Here is a 24,174-nt window from a genome sequence, read left to right as displayed (position 1 = left end):
ACAACTAGAGAGAAGCCCACGTGCCGCAACGAAGACCAGACACAGCCAAAAGAAATAATTAAATAAATAAATATTTTTAAAATTTTAAAATAAATTGTTTCTAGTCTTTGCTGTTAAAAATGGTGTTGCAATGAATCACCTTTTCATATTTTTGCCAGTGTAACTTTGAAATGGATTGCAAGGAGTGAGATTGCTGGATAGAAGGGTAAATATATGTGAAATTTCCTGTCCATAGAGGCTGTACCTGAGCTATAAGCAAATGCCCATTTCCCCACAGACTCACCAACTGAGTATGGAACCAAACTTGGATTTGGAGTAGATAATGATATTTTAGTATAGCTTATTTTCTTTTCAGAATTAAATTTTATTTCACATTGATAGATGTTGTAAGAAAGATTTACGTTTTCCCATGCTACAGCAGAATATTTCATTGTAATGAGAGATTTCTTATCATGAAAAAAATCTTACCAATTTGGATCAGCTGAAAGTTTATGTTCTTCAAGACAAAGGAAAACAATTCCATAAATCAGGGGTTAGCAAATTATGGCCTATAAGCCAAATCTGGCTTCAGTAGTTGCAGCACGCGGCTTCAGTAGTTGTGGCTCGCGGGCTCTAGAGCTCAGGCTCAGTAGTTGTGGCACACAGGCTTAGTTGCTCAGCGGCATGTGGGATCTTCCCAGACCAGTGATCAAACCTGTGTACCCTGCATTGGCAGGCAGATTCTTAATCATTGCGCCACCAGGGAAGTCCTGGCAGACTTTTTTTAAAGCAATTTTTAGTGGATTGATAATTTTTCACAGTGCTTAGTTTCAAACATAACTAACAAAAACAAAAATAACTCAAAGAAGTATTTGTGTATAACCATTACAGATGACAAAATAACAAAAAAATACACAAATTACAATTCATTTGTAAGACCATAAATTGAGATATTATCTACAATTTATGTCTATCAAGGCATTTTCAGAACTTAAACTTGTTGGATAAATATTATAGAATATTTAAAGGGAAACAGACTTAAGATTCTAAAATTAGTCTTCTCTGAATTAAAAATATTCTTAAGAGGGATAAGAAAAATCTGAACCAGATACTTGTAATAACAAGAATGATATTCACTGGGAATTCCCTGGCAGTCCAATGGTTAGGACGCCTCGCTGTCACTACTGAGGGCCCGCGTTCATCCCTGGTTGGGAACTAAGATCCCACAAGCTGTGCGGTGCAGCAAATAAATAAATAAATAAATAACATTCACCTTCTTTAGAACTTGTTTTCACTCTATGATACCAGGAGAATCATTTTAGATGAAATCATCTTAGAAACCACAATTTTAAATTAAAGTCTTTAAATTTTCAGAACATATTAGAATGTGACATTAATCATTCTTCCAGTTGGTTACAGAAAAATAAAACCACAAAATTATTCCTATTACCTAATCTAAGGTAACAGCTTAAGAAATAAGTAGTACACTATATAAAATAGATAACTAATAAGGACCTACTGTATAGCACAGGGAACTCTACTCAGTACTCTGTAATGGCCTATATGGGAAAGGAATCTAAAAAAGTGTGGATATATGTATATGTATAACTGATTCACTTTGCTGTGCACCTGAAACTAACACAACATTGTAAATCAACTATACTCCAATAAAAGTTTTAAAAAAAAGAAAGAAGTAGCAGAGGAAGCTTAAAGTGATATCTAGTTTCTTTATGTAAGTATTAATACATACTTTAAACACCATCTGATTGAGCATGTCAATGTATGAACTGAAATGTCCATGGCAAGGAGGCAATATTTCATCTGCTATGAGGGATAGTAAAGGAGAAACACATTTTTCCCCTAGAAGTGAGAAAAGAATGTTAAACAGACCTAACGTGAAAAAAAGACAAAAAACTAGTTCCTGAAATAAAGGCACCATTAATAAGGAGAGTAATAATATTACTCATTTATTGATACTTCAAACTTTTGTCACCCATTTTGGGAAATAATGCAATATCTCTTCATTCTCATGTGTCACAAGCATCGCGTATATATGAATAAACGTATAAAAATGCAGACTCTGCATGGTGACTAAGCATTTTTGGAACTGATTAAGAGTCTAAGTCACAGCATGCATAAGTCTTTTGTATCAAAACTGTTAATTTATTATTTTTTTTTTGCTTTTATTTATTTATTTATTTATTTTTATTAGTTTCTGCTTTATAACAAAGTGAATCAGTCATACATATACATCTGTTCCCACATCCCTTCCCTCATGCATCTCCCTCCCTCCCACCCTCCCCATCCCACCCCTCCAGGCGGTCACAATCTGGCACAAATTTTCATTAAGCATACTAACACTTATTAAATGATGCAATCAAAAAATCTAGTTTCAGGAATGGAGAGACTTCTAGAATGGCTAAGTGAGGAGCTTGGCAAATCCTTTCCCCAAAAAGCAGCTACAAAAGTGGACAAAATTGTCAAAAAACAACCAGTTAAAGACTCTAGAAATTGACCAAAATTATACAACAAATTGAAAAGTGCTTATTCGAGAAAATCTACTTGGATCTCAGTAAGAATGATGGGAGTCTGTAATGTTTTAACCTGGAGCTGTTCCTGCCCCCTCCAGCTCTGAGACACAGAAGTTTCACTAGGAAAGAACAGTCCCCAAGGACAAGCAGCTCTGCTGCAGGAGGGGGCTGACTTTTTTAGAGCAGAGTGAGGAAAATTCCATGCCCAGGGGCATTATCAAAAACATCAGTGATCTCAGTGGCTAACAATCAGGAAAGGTCAACATCACAGCTAGCCTGAGGCCTCAATACTGATTGGGGCAAGCAATAAACCAACAAGTCGATCATAAATTTAACAGGGAGATCCAGGGAATGACACAGAGAAGACAGGCCTTGATAAGATCCTAACTACCAAGTGATCTAGAAGAACTGCGCACATGAGCAAATCTTCATGTATCTTCAGGAAAAACTGGAGCCAGCCCTAGCAAGCTACTCAACCCTGGTTGAACATAAAACACTGTAAATGTAGACAGTAAAAGGCAGGAGATACTTGGAAAATAGCTGAACTTTTAATGCATTCCCCCAAGCTACACACAGATCCATCAGCAAAGGGTAGTCGCCTTACTGCCTCAAGGTGTCTAGTATAATCTCTGACCAATCATTGACTGACAGCTAAGCTGTGCTGACCCAGGGACTACCCTAACAAGGCCAGGCTTAAATATACAAAAACAATGTTTTTAAACACTGAGCAGAAATAAAAGCAGCCAGACACTGAGGAAAAACACTCTTTAGAAATAGTCCAAGCAAGTCACAAAACAAACAAAAACATCCCTTAGAGCAGGGGTCCCCAACCCCCAGGTCCGCAGCCTGTTATGCACCAGGCCACATAGCAGGAGGTGAGTGGCAGGCGAGTGAGAGAAGGTTCATCTGCTGCTCCCCATTGCTCCCCATCACTCGCATTACCTCCTGAACCATACCCCGCCTTCAGTGGAAAAATTGTCTTCCATGAAACCCGGTCCCTGGTAGCAAAAAGGTTGGGGACTGCTGCCTTAGAGGTTGAGGGGATCAGAATCCAGAGCTGTTACAATATATTATCTAAAATATCCTGTTTTCACACCTCCCCCCCAAAACAACAAAAAATTATGAAATATGCAAGAAAACAGAAAAGTATGACCTATACACAGGAAAAAAGCATTCAGTAGAAGCTGTGCACGAAGGGGCCCATATGCTGCACTTAGTAGACAAAGACTTCAAAACAGCTATTATAAATATAAATAAAAGAAACTATGTTTAGAGAATTAAAGGTAAGTATGATGGCAATGACTCATCAAATAAAGAATATCCATGGGGCTTCCCTGGTGGCGCAGTGGTTGAGAGTCCACCTGCCGATGCAGGGGACATGGGTTCATGTCCCAGTCTGGGAAGATCCCACATGCCGTGGAGCAGCTGGGCCTGTGAGCCATGGCCACTGAGCCTGCGCGTCTGGAGCCTGTGCTCCACAACGGGAGAGGCCACAACAGTGAGAGGCCCGCGTACCGCAAAAAAAAAAAAAAAAAAAAAGAATATCCATGAAGAAAGATAATTATTTTTAAAAGTACCAAATGAAAATTTTGGAGTTGAAAAGTACAATAACTGAAATGAAAATTTCACTATAGGATCTCAAAAGCAGATTTGACCCGGTAGAAAAAAGAATCAGTGAATTGTAGATCAATAGAGGTTGTCCAACTTGAAAAACAGGACAAAAAGAATGAAGAAAAATGAAGAGAGCCTCAGAGACCTATAGGACAACATTAAATGTACAAACATACCTGTAATAGGAGTCTCAGAAAGAGAAGAGAATGAATAGGGAAGAAAAAAATATTTGAAAAATAATGTCCACTTACTTCCTAAATTTGATAAAAAACATTAACCTACTCATCCAACAAGCTCAACAAACTCTAAGAAGGGAAAACACAAACAGACCCACACCTAAACACACCATAGTTAAATTGTTGAAAGACAAAGAGAAAACCTAGAAACTGACAAGGAAAAAACAATCACACAGAAAAGGAATCACAATACAATTAAAGCTGACATGTTATCAGAAACAATGCAGGGCAGAAGGCAATAGAATAATATTAAAAGTACTGAAAGAAAAACACTGTCAATGAATAACTCTATATCAAATATGTGCTTCAAAATGAAGGCAAACTATCTCTGCCCATTCGTGCCACTGTAGTTTCAGAGAAGGCTGAATGGGAAGCCAAGATTTTCATTCCCACCCTGCAGTAATGAGGCTACACCCCTTGTGATGCCCCAGACACCTAGACACTCTGTAAGGAACCTGGACTTCCACACCCAGCAGTAACAAAGATCTTACCCACTGGTGTCAGTGGAGGCCAAGTGGGAAGCAGCAATGAGACCCTGACCCCTTCCTAGCCAGGGCAGTGTCAGCAAAGGCCTAGTGGGTAGTATTAACTCCCACCTCTACCCAGCAATAATGAGGTACCCCCACCAGGGTATCAACAGAGGCTATGGGGGGCTATGGGGGGAACTGGGACTTTGACCACTACCTGGCAGTAATGAGGCAATACTCCCTTTTTGCTGTCAGCACAGTGTCTCATATCGTAATACCCACAAGTGAAGGATGCAATGGAAAATCACTTGTAATACCAAGAATGAGGAAAATCCTATGTTGAATAAAAAAACAAACAACAGATGCCAACACCAAGACAATACAGATGTTAGAATTATCTGACAAGGATTTTAAAGCAGCCATCATAAAAATGCTTCAGTTACAAACACACTTGAAACAAATGAAAAAACAGAGAATCTAAGTATAAGCAAAGAAACAAAAGATACAGAGAAAAACCAAACAGAAATTTTACAACTGAAAAATACAATAACTGAATGAAAAAAACCTCAATGGATGGGTTCAGAAACAGAATGGAGAGGACAGAGGAAAGAATCAGTGAACCCGAAAATAGAACAATAGAAAATACCTAATCTGACCATCAGAGAAAAAATAGATTGAAAACAATGAGTAGAGCCTCAGGGACCAGTAGAACATAAACTCCAACATTTGTGTCATCAAAGTCCTGGAAGGAGAGGCGAAAGAGGGCAGGGCTGAAAAAGTATTTGAAAAAGTAATGCCCGAAATTTTGCCATATTTGGTGAAAAATATAAACCTACAGATTCAAGAGGCTGAGCAAACTCTAAACAGAATAAATCTAGGGGCTTCCCTGGTGGCGCAGTGGTTGAGAGTCCGCCTGCCGATGCAGGGGACACGGGTTCATGCCCCGGTCCGGGAAGATCCCACATGCAGCAGAGCGGCTGGGCCCATGAGCCATGGCCGCTGAGCCTGCAGGTCCGGAGCCTGTGCTCCGCAACAGGAGAGGCCACAACAGTGAGAGGCCCGCATATCGCAGAAAAGAAAAAAAAAAAAAAGCTCACATATTGTATGTTTCCATTTATATGAAATGTCTAGAATATGCATCTCTACAGAAACAGGAAATAAATTTGTTGTTGCTTAGGGCTGGAGTGGACTGAAGAATGGGCACAGGAGTTCGATTTGGGGTGATGAAAATGTTTGAAAATTAAATTGTGGTGATGTTGCACAACTCTGTGAATATACTAAAAACCGCTGAATTGTACACTTCAAATGTGTGGATTTTATTGCATATGAATTATATCTCAATAAAGCTGTTTTTTAAAGCATTGTAAACTTAAGTGTAAAACATAACACTACAAAACTTTTAGAATAAAATATAGGAGAAAATCTTTGGGAGCTAAGCTTGTGAAGGTATAACACCGAAAGCATTATCCAAAAAGAAAAATAATCAATAACTTGGACTCCAAAAATTAAAACCTTTTGCTCCGCAGAAGACCCCATTAAGAGGACAAAAAGACAGGGCTTCCCTGGTGGCGCAGTGGTTGATAGTCCGCCTGCCGATGCAGGGGAAACGGGTTCGTGCCCCAGTCCGGGAAGATCCCACATGCCGAGGAGCGGCTGGGCCCGTGAGCCATGGCCGCTGGGCCTGTGCGTCCGGAGCCTGTGCTCCGCAACGGGAGAGGCCACAACAGTGAGAGGCCCACATACCGCAAAAAAAAAAAAAAAAAAAAAAAAAAAAAAAAAAGAGGACAAAAAGACAGATGGAGAAAATATTTGCAAACCATATGTATGACAAAGGATTTGTATCTAGAGTATGTAAAGAACTCTGAAAACTCAAAAGTGTTAAAAAAAAAAAAGCAAGCCAATTAGAAAATGAGCAAAGGATGTGAAAAGACATTTCACCAGAGAGGATATACGAATGACAAACAAGCACAGGAAAAGATGTTCCACATCTTCAGCTATCAGGGAAATGCAAACTAAGGCCACAATGAGATATCACTACACACCTATTAGAATGGCTAAAATTTTTTAAATAGTGACAACACCAAATGCTAGAGAGGATGCAGATAAACTGGGTCACTCATACATTGCTGGTGGGACTATAAAATGTTACAGCCACTCTGGAAAATAGTTTGGCCGTTTCTTAAAGAAATTGAACATCACTACCATGCAACCCAACAATAGCATCCCTGGACATTTAACCTAGAGACATAAAAACTTAAATCCACACAAAAATCTGTACACAATTGTTCATAGCAATCTTATTGGTAATAGCCAAAAATTGGACACAGATGTAAAGAACAAATATATGGATACCAAGGGGGAAAGGGATGGGATGGGAGGAATTGGGAGACTGGGATTGACACATATACACTATTGATAATATGTATAAAATAGACAACTGAGGGGAACATATTGTATAGCACAGGAAACTCTACTTAATGCACTGTAGTGTCCTAAATAGGAGGGAAGTCCAAAAGGGAGGGGATATATGTATATGTATATGTATGGCTGTTCAGTAGAAGCTAACACAACATTGTAAAGCAACGATACTCCAATAAAAATTAATTTAAAAGAACAAAAACAAAAATTGGAAACAACCTAAATGTCCCTCAATAGGTGAATGGTTAAACACCCTGTAATACATCCATACCATGGAATACTATTCGGCAACAAAAAGAAGGAGCTATTGGGCCTCCCTGGTGGCGCAGTGGTTGAGAGTCCGCCTGCTGATGCAGGGGATACGGGTTCGTGCCCCGGTCTGGGAGGATCCCATATGCCGCGGAGCGGCTGGGCCCGTGAGCCATGGCCGCTGAGCCTGCGCATCCAGAGCCTGTGCTCCGCAACGGGAGAGGCCACAACAGTGAGAGGCCCGCGTACCGCAAAAAAAAAAAAAAAAAAAAAAAGAAGGAGCTATTGATACCTGCAACAACTTGGATGGATCTCCAGGGCATTATGCTGAGAGAAAAAAAATAAATCTCAAAAGGACACATACTGTATAATTCCATTTATAAAACATTCTTGAAATGACAAAATTATAGAAATGGAAAACAGATTAGTGGTTGCCAGGAGTTAAGAGATATTAGGGAGGGGTGTGTGTGACTATGAAAGTGTAGCATGAGGCAGATAATTTCAGTGCGAGAATATTTTTGTATCCTGATTGTGGTAGAGGTTATTGAATCTGCACATGTAATAAAACAGCATAGAACTATCTATATACACACATCGTACTGATGTCAGTTTCCTTTGTTCAATATTGTACTATAGTTATGTAAGATTTAACCATTGCAGGAAACTGGATGAACATGCACAGGACCTCTCTGTGCTATTTCTGCAAATTCTAGTGAAACTACAATTATTTTAAAATTTCAAAAATTTAATGAAGACAAAATACATTTCTAGAGAAACAAAGACTAAGAGAATTCTTTGCTGGGTGGTCTGTCTGGCTTACAAGAAATCGTAAAAGAAGTTTTAGAATTTTATTTGTAAACTTTATTATTTTGAGGCCATGTTGTTGGGTACATACAGGTCCTGGATTATAACTTTCTGGTGAATAGTTCATGTTCTCTTGTACAGATGTACCTTAATTAGACCCGTCCACCATTGATGGACATTCAGGTTGTTTCTAATATTTTGCTAATACACACGATGCTGCCATGCATGTTCTGGTTGTACTTCAGTACATAATGGTGCTAATATACCTGTGGGATAAATTCCTAGAAGTGGAATTTCTGGATCAAAGAGTTAGGTGTATTTTAAACTAGTTAAAGATATTCTAGATGAAAAAGTTCTGGAAATGGATGGTGGTGATGGTTGCAGAACAGTGTGAATGTACTTAATGCTACTGAAGTACACTTAAAAATAGTTAAAATGGTAAATTTTATCTTAGGTATATTTTACAATAAACAAAATTTTAAAAATTCAAATATATATATATTCCTCTCTTTACTCCCCAAACAGCATGTAACAATATTTGCTTTCCCACATAGCTGTCAACTGCGGCCAACGTGGAGATGAGCCTGTCAGACTCCTCTTCAAGAAAGGACTCATTGCCCAGCTTCGAGAGGTATGGTTACTTGAGAGTCTCCAGTTGTTAGCTCTGCTGCGGTTCACCTCAGCTTTAGCGCCAAGGTCCCACTGTCCCCAGCCAATTACTGAGCAATGAGGTGGTTCAAAGTGTGAGGCAGGACTCCTCTAACAGGTAATCTTTGCTCTGGAGCTCCTCGTTCAGCTAGCTGCAACTTTGTCAGGCTGGCATCATGGTCTGACAGCTTCCAGTCCTGCCCAATCCTCCTTCCCACCTTTTTCTTTCACAGATGTTACTGCCCAATAAACCTGCACTACTTATTCTATCTCAGTATCTGCTTCCCAGAGAACTAAAGCTGTGACACCAACAGTATATAGCTGACTCTTGAAGAACATAGGGGTTGGGGTGCTCCCCATAAGAATCCACGTATAACTTTTGACTTCCCTAAAACTTACCTACTAATAGCCTACTGTTGACCAGAAGCCTTACTGATAAGGTAAACAGTTGATAAACACATATTTTGTATGTTATATGTATTATATACTGTATCGTTACAATAAAGTAAGCTAGAGAAAAGAAAATGATATTAATAAAATCATAAGAAAGAGAAAATACATTTATAGTACTGTACTGTATTTATTGATAAGTTTAAGTCATCTGTTTACAAGATGAATCGTCTGTCAGTACCTACATCAATATTGCCTTATATGATACAAAGCACTGTAGGGACTTCCCTGGTGGTCCAGTGACTAAGACTGCACGCTCCCAATGCAGGGGGCCTGGGTTCGATCCCTAGTCAGGGAACTAGATCCCACGTGCTGCAACTAAAGATCCTGCACTCCACAACTAAGACCTGGTGCAGCCAAATAAATAAAGAAACATTAAAAACAGAACACTGTAGATGTTATCTGTATTACTAACTCTAGACATCAAAAATGAAAAGATAATGTGAAAAAGATATTCATATTTATTTATAGTTATAATGTTTCATGCTTGATAGCGAAGAAGCACAGTATGATTGCTTTATGATAGGCTAGTATAATTGATACAATTGTTTCACAGTAGCCTAGCCTATACACTAATAAATGAATAATTATAAAATTTTTATGGCATACAGTATTTGTCATATTCATAATACAATATTAGAAACACTGTTACTTTTTGAAAAAATTTTAAATTAATTTTTATTGGAGTATAGTTGATTTACAATGTTGTGTTAGTTTCTGCTGTACAGCAAAGTGAATCAGTTATACATATACATATACCCACTCTTTTTTAGATTCTATTCCCATATAGGCCATTACAGAGTATTGAGTAGAGTTCCCTGTGCTATACAGTAGGTTCTTATTATTTATCTATTTTATATATAGTAGTGTGTATATGTCAATCCCAATCTCCCAATTTAGAAACAAGGTTACTGTTAAACAACCAACAGTTACCTGTGATTATAGGCTGATACTCAGTTTCTCCAACTGAGAGAGAGAGAGAGAGAGAGAGAGAGAGAGGAGAGAGGAATATTGTATGGTAATGTTATTCTTTGAAAGCAAAGTTATAAAACAGTAAGAAAACTAAAACCATTAATTTTATATTTATATCACTCATCATGCCTCTGTAGGGATAGACTAGTATCTACATATATTTTACACATTCATGATATACCTTTTTCTTAATTTTTGCAATATTTCTAGGCTACATGTTTCATCTGCAAGTTTTTTCAAATTGTCACAAATCTCCAAAAAATTTTCCAGTATATTTATTGGACCCATGCAGATCAAACCCTAATCCTGTTGTTCAAGGGTCAACTGTATTACAAATCTTTCTGGTCTTTTCCAACCTGATAGATGAAAAACAGCATTTCATAACTTTATCTTGCATTTCTCTATTATGATTTAGGATGAACACATTTTCATGTATTTAAAAGTGATTTGTGGGACTTCCCTGGTGGTCTAGTGGCTAAGGCTCCGTGCTCCCAATTGCAGGGGGCCCAGGTTCAATCCCTAGTCAGGGAACTAGATCCCAAATGCATGCCACAACTAAGAGTTTGTATGCCACAACTAAAGATCCTGCATGCTGCAACTAAAGGTCCCACATGCTGCAACAAAGATTGAAGATCTCATGTGCCGCAACTAAGACCCGGCACAGCCAAATAAATAAATAAATAATATTATAAATAAGTAAATAAAAGTGATTTGTATATCTATGAATTGTCTCTGTCTAGTTCCTTTTAAATTATTGGCCTTTTATATTGATTTGTAAGAGCTCTTTATATATTAAGTAAACTAGCCATTGATTGTATCTCTTGCAAATTTTTCTTCACATTTGTCATTTGGCTTTAAGGCTTTTTAAGTTAACCATGCATACATTAATTTTATGTACACAATGTATCAGTATATTCTCTCATGACTTGAGAATTTTATGTCATGATTAGAAAGGACTTCACTCTGAGAGAATAATAAAAGATTCTTCCATTTGTTTCCTTCTAGCACGCTCATAGTTTTATTTTTACATGTAAATCTTTAATCCATCTGGAATTCATTTTAGTGCAGGAAGTGAAGGAGAGTTCTAATTTTATAGTTTCCTGCTGAGTGCCATGAAATATTTCCTTCTGCTGATGAACTGGTATGCTTTTCCCTCATAAACAATACAAATCACATAACTGATGAAAGAAATTTTCACATTCTGACTTACTTCACTCTGTATGACAGACTCTAGGTCTATCCACCTCACTACAAATAACTCAATTTTGTTTCTTTTTATGGCCGAGTAATATTGCATTGTATATATGTGTCACATCTTCTTTATCCATTCATCTGTTGATGGACACTTAGTTTGCTTCCATGTCCTGGCTATTGTAAATAATGCTGCAATGAACATTATGGTATATGTCTCTTTTTGAATTATGGTTTTAAGTCAGAAAGAGAAAAACAAATACCGTATGCTAACACATATATATGGAATCTAAAAAAATAAAATGGTTCTGTTGAACCTAGGGGCAGGACAGGAATAAAGACGCAGAGGGAGAGAATGGACTTGAGGACATGGGGAGGGGGAAGCGTAAGCTGGGACAGAGTGAAAGAGTAGCATTGACATATATACACTACCAAATGTAAAATAGATAGCTAGTGGGAAGCAGCTGTATAGCACAGGGAGATCAGCTCGGTGCTTTGTGACCACCTAGAGGGGTGGGATAGGGAGCGTGGGAGGGAGATGCAAGATGGAGGGGATGTGGGGATATATGTATACATATAGCTGATGCACTGTTATACAGCAGAAACTAACACAACATTGTAAAGCAATTATACTCCAATAAAGATGTTAGGGGGCTTCCCTGGTGGCGCAGTGGTTGAGAGTCCGCCTGCCGATGCAGGGGACACGGGTTCGTGCCCCGGTCTGGGAGGATCCCACATGCCGCGGAGCGGCTTGGCCCATGAGCCATGGCCGTTGAGCCTGCATGTCCGGAGCCTGTGCTCCGCAACGGGAGAGGCCACAACAGTGAGAGGCCCACATACCGCAAAAAAAAAAAAAAAAAAGATGTTAAAAAAGAAGAAGAAATTTTCACATATTGAGGTATAAGGAAGTCATTCTGGCATATACATAAGTTAACTTGAATTTTATGCTAACTAAAACTGCCTGTGGCCTATCAAACTTACATTGTGCATCTGCTTTAATTATTAAGGAAAAGGGTGCATTGACCAGCAGTAAAAAATGTTCATGTTAAAGATAAAGATTAAATGCCTCCCTTCCTGGGTTGCCAATGGTTGTATTCCAATGTTTAAGACGCCCTTCCCAGGTGTCAAGGCCGTACTGACTCGCTTTGTATGTGCTGATCTGTTTCTTTTTTTTTAACTTTGAAGGAAGTATCCCTGACTTGTTCGATGTTCTTTCTTCTGACAAGATGTAAAACCAAGCTTCTCCAGAGCACTTCCTCAGAGTTATCTGAGAGACTGCCTTCCAGGCTAGAGTCCTCAATTTGGCTCAAATAAAACTCTTTTCTATTCCTATTATATTTAGATTGTTTAATGATTATTTTCATCGACATAACTAACCCAATTTCCTTTTTGCTATGGCTGTGGGAAGATCAGAGACAAATTCACAGCTATGCACAGATGTGAATTTCATACCTACTTCCCAATCTTCTTTGGTGTTAATCTTTTTTTTTTTTTTTTTTTTTACGCGGGCCTCTCACTGTTGTGGCCTTTCCCGTTGCGGAGCACAGGCTCCGGACGCGCAGGCTCAGTGGCCATGGCTCACGGGCCTAGCCGCTCCACGGCATGTGGGATCTTCCCGGACCGGGGCACGAACCCGTGTCCCCTGCATCGGCAGGTGAACTCTCAACCACTGCGCCAACAGGGAAGCCCTAATGGGATGTATTTTTATCAGGTTCCAAATATCCAGTGGAAAATAAAGTAGGTAGTGGATGAACAAATGAGCTATAACTCATCTGGGCCTCAGTTATTTCTTACTCTTCTTGGGTGATGGCAAAGGCAGAGATCTCTAAGTCAGAGCTGGGGGAGGTTAGGGGATAGGAGGTTGGACTGGAGGAAGAGAAAATATGAATAGAGATATAAGAGCCTCATATCTCCCAGAAGCCTGAAAACGCCCACCCATAAGCCAGTAAGAGGTCACAAGTTGAAGCCAGGGAGGCCCATGTGCTTATTATAGTCCCAACCTATGTATTGGTGACTGACATGATTGTGTAGAGCTAGGATTGGCAAACTTTTTCTGTAACGGGCCAGATAGTAAATTCTTTAGAATTTTCAGGCCATATGGTCTCTTTGGCAACTACTCAACTCTGCCATTGTAGTGATGACAAATTGAAATTATAATGGAGTAATCACAGTTCAGACATACAAAAAATGGAGTCGGGCAGCTGTTGGGGATCTGGTCTCAGACACATCCCTGCACCACTGAGAACTTGAATTTTCTCTAAACTGTATCAAACTCAAGGACACCAGCAGCCCTTTTCAAAACAATATCTGCTAGCAGTTGCTAGTTGCAACCTTGTAGTTTCAAAGTCCCCCCTTGGCATCTATGTAATCATTTTGAACCCCAGCCAATGCTTGCTTAACAAGCACACTCACTTCTTACCGGCTGCAATCCTAATTCTTGACAATTTATGTAACCTTGTGGTGCTTTTTTTGCCTTTATAAAGCTCCCCCATTTCGTAGTCCTGCAGAACACAATTCAAGTGCTTCTTGGGTCTGTGTCTCCTGGACTAGTCCTAACAAACCCCAAATAAATGCCTCTTCATTTCAACCACGCCTCCGTTCTTGGAATTCTTGGTTAACACAGCACGAAAGCAGCCACAGACAATAAGTTGTCGACAGAAATAATCAATAAACAATCTATGATAGGAATAGGAATAGAGAAGAGTAAAACTGAGCCAAACTGAGGACTATAGCCCAGAAGACAGACTCTTAGATAACTCTGAGGAACTGCTCCGGAGAAGCTTGGTTTTCAGCCGAGTTTTGTATCTTGTCAGAACAAAGAATATCAAACAGGTCAGGGATACATTCCTTCAAAGTTACAAAAAAAAAAACAGATCAGCACGTGCAGAGCAAGTCGGTATGGCCTTAGCACTGGGGAAGGGAGTCTTATCATTGAAGGAGTACCAGCATTGGCATCCCAGGAAGGGAGGAATTTAATCTTTAACATGGATATTCTTTACTTCTGGTCAATGCGCCCTTTTCTTTAATAATTAAAGCAGATGCACAGTGTAATTTTGATAAGCCACAAACAGGCTGTTTTGTTTTAGTAAGCATAAAATTCAGGTTAACTCATGTATAAGCCAGAATGACTTCCCCATACCTCAATGTGTGAAAATTTCTTTCATCAAAGTAAATGAATGAGTGTGGCTATGTTTAAAACTTTACTACTGGACACTAAAATTTGAATTTCATATAATTTTCACATGTCACAAAGTATTCTTCTTTTTACTTTTTTTCAAGCCTTTAAAAATTGTAAATAGTATTCTTAGCTTGCAGGCAGTAGGAAAACAAGGGTCAGCAAACTGGGGGCCACAGTGTGCTGACCTCGATGTAAAACTTGGATGAGGTAGTTTGTTATTGGGAGTAGGTGTACAATTGTCACTTAACACTTGCTTTACAATACAGTGACCTCCCTTAGATCAATAAATTACAGTCCTAGAAATCTGTCACAAGAAAATAAACATGGTTGCACACAAAATTTTGAAAGCAAAGACTGTTATCTTATCCTGGATTATAACAATGAAAAAAACTGGACACATCCAAACATCGAGGAACAGAAGACTGGATCAAAAATCTGAGGCCATCCAAAAGACAGAATGCTATGCATCCATGTCAACAATTATTGCATGGTCTGAAGCGAGAGAAAAGAAATGCTATCAAATATTAACATTTGGTGAATCTAAGTGAAGGCTATATTGGTGTTCAGTGCCCACTTTTCTGTAGGTTTGAAATGTGAAAAATAAAGTTGGAAACATTTTTTAAAAGAAAAAAAAATGTTTTTGGGGGAATGTAAGCTAATAGACTTGCACAAACCCATCTCCAGCTCATCAGAACTCTGTGCTCTCCATGTTAAGTAAAGATAATAAATGAAATACCTTTTTTTCACAAGAAAATGGTATAGATTAACTCGATAATATTTGTCTAACTACCTAGTGTCCGTTTTGATCAAACTAAATGTAATTGTAACCATATGTAACATGAGAAGATTTACCAAAAAATTTTTTTAACTCACAATATTTCCTTTGCAATCATCTTGTTCTAAGGGCAAAGAAAAGCTTGACTTGCTCAGGTTTTGAGTATTTGACACAAAGCTTGCTTAAAAGACACGTAAACCCGCAAATTATCTGGGGAGAATTCCCTGATAGGGGTGGGTGCTCTAGGCCCTGCAGGTGGGAATATCATTTGGGGGATCCAGCACCCAGGTTCTCCTCCAGGCTCAGGCCTGGACTTACTGGGTTAGATGCTATTATTTGAAAATTTAACATGGGAAATAAATCCATTCGGTAATTTGAGCGCTTAAAAATAAACTAATAAAAAGCTTACACATTTAAATAAAAACATAGGAACTATTTCAGCTACAAGATAACCTATCTTGGGCAGAGGACTTCAGCGACCTCCCATTTGACGCCCCTATTAAATGACGTGATTAGACATAGTGCATTGTCAGTCTCTGCTTGAACCCCAGTTAGATTGCGGGCCACAGAGCTGGAGCCATCAAAGGTGCATTTTAGAAAAACTGTCTCCTTTTAAAAACGTTTTTTTAATGCTCACAGTCATTTCCATTATCGGGAGTCAAACCCAAACTTCCCGTGTGAAAAATCAAAATCCAGGGCGATACGAGGATGTACTTTCCTTTTTACTGACCAAATCCATGATCGATTCTAGCCCGTCTGCTTCTGAAGCTCAGACTTTATTTATTTATTTGTTTGTTTATTTATTTCTTTATTTTCAACATCTTTATTGGAGTATAATTGCTTTACAATGGTGTGTTAGTTTCTGCAAAGTGAATCAGCTATAGGTTTACATATATCCCCATATCTCCTCCCTCTTGCGTCTCCCTCCCACCCCAATCCCACCCCTGTAGGTGGTCACAAAGCACCGAGCTGATCTCCCTGTGAAGCTCCTACTTTTAAATACTAAACGCTTTAGTCTCTCTACCTGTGCGTCCCGCCTCCTCTGGAACCCGCCAAATCCCATTAAACCCCACCCCCACCAACCACGCACAGTCCTCATAGGCTCCGCGCTCAGTCCCGGTTCCCACCCTCTGCAGCCTTACTTAATCTCATCGGATTTTGTAAAGCCCCGCCCTTCTCTTCTCTCAGGCATTTTCTTCTGTTCAGGACCACCCCACACCACCTGGTTATTTGGTTGGCCAGCACCCTCGTTGTACGTCATTTACCCGCGCCACCCGGAAGCTAAGGTTCTTACCAACCCTTCTTTTTGCCGGCGGCTCTCAGGTAACGGCCGCGTTTGGGTGTGCCTGTGTGACTGGGTCCCAGAGTTGGGAGGGGCAGAAGGCTGAACCCCCAGCTTGAGCCGGATGACCCCACTCCTAACGTTGAGAGGGTGCAGATGTACTGTGCTTGAGAGCAAACTGAGTGGTTATCGTGGTCTTCCCCCTCCTCATTCCTCAGGAGCCCATCATGGCGACGCCCCCTAAACGGCGGGCGGTGGATGCCACCGCGGAGAAAGTGCTGCGCTACGAGGCTTTCATCTCTGATGTGCTGCAGCGGGACCTGAGGTGAGCGACAGAATGGGGGCGGGGCGCTTGGAGCTGTGCACGTGGTGAGCGGGGCGTTCGAAGCCAGGGCGTAGCCTTCTGATTGGTGGGTGAGGCGTTCAGAAGCCGACCCCGCGCGCCATTCGAGGGGGTAGGAGGGGCGGTATCCGGGGTGCGACGGTGTCGGGGTGGGGGGAGGGAAGACATGGAGGTCTTAATGGAGCGTGTGTCCGCGCATGCACAGGCTCAGATGGCACTTAAGGGTTACGAGCGAGTTTTCAGGTTCGAATCCTGGCTTCGCCGTTTCGCTTTACGTGTGAACACGTTGTACCTCGCCTCGAGTTTCTGTGCCTCAGTTTTCTCATCTGTGAAATGGGGAAGTTACTGCACCCTTCCTCATGTGGTGGTTTTGAGTTTTCAACGTGTTCAGCCCTTGTAAAGGATTTAACTTGGATACTAGAGGCTCAATGAGTATGAAAAATTATTATTCCTATCATTATTAATCTGAGGAGGAAGTAGAGTTTTCAGGTCTAGGATTATGAGCATCCAAAAAGGGATGGAGGATTTTTTTCTAGGGTGAGAATGGGGTATCCTGATTGGAGGGAGGCATTGGGAGTAGAGTGTAATAATACTAATAAATAATAGCTAACACATATATAGAGCTTTTTGTTTGGCAGGCACTAGTCTAAATGCTTTATAGTAAACTCATTTAATCCTTCTAATGACTCTGTGAGGTAATACTCGTTATTCCTATTTTAAAGATGGGGAAATTGAGTTCCAAAAAGGTTACTCACTTGCCAAAGTCTCACAGCTAGTAAAATGGAAAGCCTGGATTCAAACCGAAGTAGTCTGACCCAGAGTTCAAATCTTGACTTCTGCACTAAAACACCTCTTTAGGGCATGGTGACATGAGAGTCTCAGAAGGTCATGATATGAGGTATTCCAAGAGACAGGGCTTCCTCTTGGTCACCATTTTACTCTTATCCCATCAGAAAGGTGCTGGACCATCGCGACAAGGTATATGAGCAGCTGGCCAAATACCTTCAACTGAGAAATGTCATTGAGCGACTCCAGGTAAAGATGCCAGGGTTAGGTACCATCTTTTTGTGGGCAAAGGAGGGGGAAGAGAGGAGATACCCCACACCAAAACCTGTCACCTAACCTAAAAATTGACCACTGATCCCTACCTCTTTTTCCCCGGCCCCACAGGAAGCTAATCACTCGGAGTTATATATGCAGGTGGATTTGGGCTGTAACTTCTTCGTTGACACAGTGGTGTGAGTGTCTACCCGCCCCTCTGAGCCCACAGGGTTCAGCTTCCTCTTTCCTTCATTCAACAAAAAATTCTTTTTGAGTGTTTGCTATGTACCCGACACTGCTAGGTGCTGGAGATGTGACAGTAAATAAGATAGGACAAAATCCCTGCCCAGCCAGAGCTTCAATTTGGGGAAGACGGGGGAGAGGGGAGTAAAAACAATCTCAAACTGTGTGGTGTGCTAAACAGTGATAAGGACTTCCCCGCTTCCTCTAACCACTGTTTCCTTAGCCCAGACACTTCACGGATCTTTGTGGCCCTTGGATATGGTTTTTTCCTGGAGTTGACACTGGCAGAAGCTCTCAGGTTCATTGATCGTAAGAGCAGTCTCCTCACAGAGTAAGTCCATTGCATGAGGATAGTGCCTAAAAAACACCACCATTTGCAACACCCTTCTTCGCCCTTTCCCCATGGCTGCCTGGGATGATACTTAGGAACCCATCTCCCCTCCCCCTCAGGGCTAGGGCTGAGGAAAGCGGGGATGCAAAGCTTAGCCCCAGGTGTAGAACATAATAAGCACTGATAAATGGTCTGTATTGTTCACTCACACAAAAATTTATTGGGCATCTGCTGTGTGCCAGGCTCTGTGCTTGGTGGTGGGGAGGCGGCAGGGAACAAGACAGAAGCGTTCCTTGAAGGCTTACCTTCTAGAAGGACTATAACTATTACACATCAGCACAGTTTTGACCAGATCCTGGAGGTCTCAGCCTGTAAATCAGAAACAATAAAACAAATTACCTCTGACTTCACCTCCTGCTAATTTTCCTGCTCGTTCACTGTGCTCTCACCACACTAACCTTCACAGGCTTATTTAAACACCCTCAGAATGATCCCATCTCAGCGTGATTGCAGGGGCTCTTCTCTCTGCCTACAGCACTCTTTGCCCAGGTACCTGCATTGCTTCCTTTCTCCTTATTCAATTTAAGTCTTGCTTAAATGTCACTTCCTCAATGAGGCTTTCTATAACCTAACTTTAAAATTGCAACCCCTGGCACTCCTGATTCCCCTCCCTTGTTCTACTTTTTCTTTGTTTCCCTAGCACTTATGACCTCCTAATGTTGACTGTGTAATTTACTTCTTTACAATGTTCATTGCCTCCTCGCATTAGGATATAAGCTTTGCAAAGGGAGAGATTTTCTCTATATCCCAAGTCACTAGAATAGCACATAGCATAGAGTGAGCACTCTTGTTGAATGAATTTAAAAGCATATGCTGGAAATAGATTTAAGTGGGGATTGAAGCAGATCTCTGTTGGTGGTGATGGGGAGGTAATGTGGGGATAAAGGATGGGCTCCAGTTGAGTTTAAGGTTCTGTGCAGGGAACAGGAATTGGGAGTGTGGACGGGAGGTCTAAAATGTGGCTAGGGAAGGCCTCCCAGAGGAAGTGACATTTGAGTCACTTGGTTGAGTGAACAAGCCATAGGGCTGTCTGGGGAAGAGCATTCCTGGCAAGGCAACCAGTGTGCCTGCCATGTTAGGAGGAACTGCCGAGAATGGTGAGCATTCACTCACTCAGAAGGAGTGAGTGAGGGGACGCTGAGCAAATACATTTAGATTAACAACATCTCACAAGTGTGAACCCCACCGATCTAAGATTCCTTCTAGGTTATATTTCTCTTTATTCCTACATTCATTTCTTCCAGAGTTGCCTCCCTTAGGTTTCAGTAATTCTTCTCTTTTCAAACCTTTTCAGGATTTCAGTGTCCGTAGACCCAAATGAGCCTCAGACCCACTGGGATTTCTAAGTCTTACTGATCAGGCCAGTTGGTGAATAGTTTGGTCGAGGGACCTGGTTTCATAGGCCGATGCAATTCTGAACTTGGTGGCCATTTAGACCAAGTCCAATTTTTTATGACAAAGCCTTCCTTGTTACGTCACAGGATTCCTGAGTCTTTCAAATAGGTTTTAATTTTATGAGACTTGATGTCTTTCCCCAAAATGAGGTATTTGTCATTGCCTGCCCCCTGTCTGGTCTTTTTGATCTACTGACCTGGTCTATTAGTGTGATGAGAAATGTGAATCTCTTAATACTTTATGATAATTAGTAGAACTCCGTAGTAATTGAATCTTTCTAGGAGATGAAGATTTGAGTCTGTGTAGCTCGCTCTCTTCTTTAAAATACTTGGTTATTCTGGACACACTTTAAAGTAACTTTCTTTCAGGTTATTTTATGTAACCAAAATGGCCTATCAGTCCTTTCTGTTCTTAGTCTGTTTCTTTGAGGAGTGGGAGGATCAGGTCTCTGTGTACATTCTTTCTGATTACAGAGAAAGGAGTACACATCCACACCCATAAGCAGACATGATTATAGAAGAAACAATAACCATATGACTATTAACACTGCCTTACATATTAATCAGTAGCAATAAATTAAACATATCCCTTTTGTGTTACAACTAGCATTTGGTGAACTTTATACTTTTCTCCTTTTTTTAAAAGCGTTGAAACCTTTCATAGACTAAGCTTGTACATTTGAGTGCCTACTATGTGCCACATACTGTTTTTGTTCCTGAGGATACAGCAGGAAACAAGGCAGACCAAATCTCTGCCCTTACGCAGCTTACATTCTAGTCAGGGAAGACAGACAGTAAACAAGTAAAGGATGTAGTATGTCACAGGTTGACAATGTTGCAGAGAACAACAAGGATTGGAGATTAGAAACATTGCCTCCAAGGGAGCAGTTGCAATTTTAAGTAGAATGCTTGATTGGATGTGGGGTGTGAGAAAAAGAGAGGAGTCCAGGTTTTTGGCTGAGCAACTAGGAGGATGGAATTGCCATTTTATGAGATGGAGAAGATAAGGGAGGAGCAGATTTGGAGGGCAAGATCAGGAGTTCAGTCTAGGACCTGTTAAGTGTGAGGTGCTCATTAAACACTGAAGTAGATTTTCTGAAGATGTAGTTAAAACTCCCAAGGCTGGAGTTCGGGAGAGAGGGCTGGACTGAAAATATAAATTTGGGAGATAGTGATATATAAATGGGTTCATACTATTTTTTCCCAATTTGACATCCTATGTTGTTGCCTTCTACTTTTATTAACAGTATTTTGTTTCTTTAAAACACTCCTACACTGACAGATAGCTCAGCCAATAAAATCCACATTCCTACCATGATATCAAGACCCTGCATGATCTAGCCCCTTCCTACCTCTTGGATCTTATCCTGTGCCACTTTCCTTCCACCATTTGCTTGATTTCTAACACGGATCTCCTGACAGCTCCTCAAAAAGCTCTTTCCTGCCTCTTGGACTTTTTGTGGAAAAGACCGTCCTACTGTTTAACTCCTACTCATTCTTCAGAAAGGCCTTCCTTGATCCTTTGTATCAATTAGGATTCTTTTGGGTGAGACTGGTCCCAGTTGGCATAGATATAAGGAATTGACTAGTTCACATAACTCAACAGTCCAGAGCCAGAGTGGTTTCAGGCAAGTCCAGCTTCCCAGTTGCTTAGGCCTTGGTGTCTTTCTTAAGTCCTCTCTCTCGCACCCAGCATCCTCCTTTGGTAAATCCTGTTGACTCTACCTTCAAAATATATCCCAAATCCAATCATTTCTCATCACCTCAACTGCTGCCGCTGTGGTGTGAGTCTACATCTCTCACCTGGACTATTTCAATAGCCTCCTCACTGGGCTTCCTCTTCCACACTAGCTGTCCTTATCCCTAGTCAGTCTCCGCACAGCAGCCAGATGGATCCTCTTAAACCCTAGTTGTTTCACATCCCTTCTCTGATCACAATCATCCCCTGGCTCCCATCTCACTTAGAGTAAAAGCCAGAGTCCTTACCGTAGCCTGGCAGCTTTTACATGATCTGTCTCCCCCACTTCCCTCTGTGACCTCACCTCCTACAACCCCTCTTCGCTTATTCTTCTCTACCCAGGCTGGCCTCAGACATGCCAGGTACACTCCCACCTCAGAGCCTCTGCATTTGCTGCCCCTTGTGTCTGGAACACTCATCCTCCGTGTATTCACATGATTCGCCTCTTCATTTTAAGTGTTTACTCAAATGCTTCCCAGTGAAGCCATCCCTAAGCACTCTAATTAGAATTACAGCCCCCATGCCTGCACTCCTTATCCTCTCTTATTTAATTTTTTCATTGTACTTATAACCATCTGACATACTCTGTGTTTTATTCCATCACTGTCCCTCTTAATGAGAATTTGAGCTCCACGATGCCAAGATTTTTGTTTGTTGTGTTTGTTGCTATCTCCCCAGTACCTAAAACGACCCGGCATAGAGTAGTCGTTCAATAAATGTCTCTGAATCTGTGCCGTCCAGATGGCAGCCAGGCATCTCTGCATAGGAGCAGGCCAGGTAATAGGATGTCCTACCACCTGCCATGTGGAAGTCATCCAGGATGTAGGTAGTTCCTGAAATGATGAGGAAGCATCATCCTCATGATCATAAGTGGGGCCCACTTTGCCCTTTCTTGTTTCTTTTCTCCAGGCTCAGCGACAGCCTCACCAAGGACTCCATGAATATCAAGGCCCATATCCACATGTTGCTAGAGGTGAGAGCAACTCACCCCATTCCCAGACTCTATCTCCAAATGTTTAGGGCGGTGACCTGAGGAAGAGAGAGCCAGAGATGGGAAGTACCGTCTTTCCCTCTAAACTGCAGTCAAATTGGAGCCGAGCTGGCTCGGAGGGAAGGGAGTTCTGAGCAAGCCTGGGGTGGGGCCTGGACCCAGGCTCCGTTCAGTCTTTTCTGTTCTCTTTTTCAGGGGCTTAGAGAACTACAAGGCCTGCAGAATTTCCCGGAGCCTCACCATTGACTTCTTCCTACCTCCCCTGACATTAAAGAGCCTGAATGTCTTTGAGTCATATTGGCCCTTCTTTCCCCCCTTAACCCCTGCTGTTTGCGAAAGTGCCCTGTTTCTAAAGCACAAAGTTACTAGGAGGCCTAGAGATCCAGTCTGTGTGGAAACTTTAAAAACCACTGAAGTCCCGTCTTCAGCCTGTCCCCTGGCAGAATGTGCCACTTGACTTTCTGCTTTGCCCTCTATACCATCGCCTTGACAACCTGGGCCCCCACCTGACCCTTCCATTTCTTTTCCTGTACAATACTCTTTGAATTACCTTAGAGAATGGGCCGATTCAGGGTGGAGGTTTGTTCCCCAAGGCAGCCTTTCACTCCTGGCCCTAGGGTTTACCCTTCTCCCACACCCCAATCATTTCTCAGGTACCTTAAATTACACCCACGCCCGTCTAGGCCCAACCTTGGCCTTGCCCCAGCTTCTAATTATCGATAGTTCCAGCTTCCAGCAATGGGTCTAGGGCTGATCCCGCCCTCCCTGGTCCAGCCCCTATTCTAGGTTGAGTCCAGCTTCCGCCAATCGATGCAGAGCCTGATTCCACTGCTTTATTACTGGCTGCAGCTCGACCCGCCCTCGTAGGCATTTAGTTTCCGCCACTCAACACTCCTTCGCTTGTCTGGCAGCCGCTCGGTTCTAAATTTGTCTTTTCTAGCCAATCACTACAGAGTTACCCTGCCCGCCTACGCAGAGCCCTGGCCAGACCTCCTCCCTGCGGGCTGCTACGCCTGTGTACTTCTATACAAGTCCCGCTTCCGCTGAGCTGCGTAGGGTTTGGCACCGCCCCCTTAGGGGTTCTGGCAGCTGTCTAAGAGTCCCTCGGCCGCCAATCAGCAGAAAGCAGGGCCTAACCACCCCTATCCTCGGACGCTGGCTGTGTTCCATCAACCCCATATAGGCCAATCAGTGCGAGGCAGGCGTCCCCCGAACCTTATCTGTCGCCCATGGCGTATCCAT

At 41.5% G+C, this 24,174-nt stretch overlaps 1 protein-coding gene across 3 annotated transcripts; it reads left to right on the top strand.

Annotated features, from left to right (window-relative positions):
- Positions 1-16,991: 16,991 nt before the first annotated feature.
- Positions 16,992-23,218, top strand: UXT (ubiquitously expressed prefoldin like chaperone). 3 transcript variants are annotated; one of them, XM_079727379.1, is made up of 6 exons: positions 16,992-17,116; positions 18,088-18,169; positions 18,305-18,372; positions 18,642-18,749; positions 22,851-22,914; positions 23,128-23,218. In XM_079727379.1, exons 1-6 carry the CDS (start codon positions 17,019-17,021, stop codon positions 23,176-23,178), a joined length of 471 nt encoding a protein of 156 aa, XP_079583505.1. In that variant the 5' UTR covers positions 16,992-17,018; the 3' UTR covers positions 23,179-23,218. The 3 variants fall into 3 exon arrangements, with proteins under 3 accessions (XP_079583505.1, XP_079583504.1, XP_079583503.1); XM_079727378.1 differs by lacking the exon at positions 18,642-18,749 and having other exon boundaries at positions 17,011-17,116; XM_079727377.1 differs by having other exon boundaries at positions 17,011-17,116; positions 22,851-23,218.
- Positions 23,219-24,174: the final 956 nt, after the last annotated feature.

Source organism: Hyperoodon ampullatus (genome assembly GCF_949752795.1).
Source record: "Hyperoodon ampullatus genome assembly, chromosome: X".
Lineage (NCBI taxonomy): Eukaryota > Metazoa > Chordata > Mammalia > Artiodactyla > Ziphiidae > Hyperoodon > Hyperoodon ampullatus.
Note: the sequence above shows the minus strand (reverse complement) of the source record. Positions and strands in the feature narration are given on the sequence as shown.

What these genes read in the sequence shown, in the direction of transcription:
- UXT (XM_079727377.1), top strand. Translation starts at nt 17,019, where the DNA reads ATGGCGACGCCCCCTAAACGGCGGGCGGTGGATGCCACCGCGGAGAAA. An exon ending in ATGTCATTGAGCGACTCCAG is followed by an intron (nt 18,170 to 18,304) that starts GTAAAGATGCCA and finishes CCGGCCCCACAG; the next exon opens with GAAGCTAATCACTCGGAGTT. An exon ending in AAGAGCAGTCTCCTCACAGA is followed by an intron (nt 18,750 to 22,850) that starts GTAAGTCCATTG and finishes TCTTTTCTCCAG; the next exon opens with GCTCAGCGACAGCCTCACCA.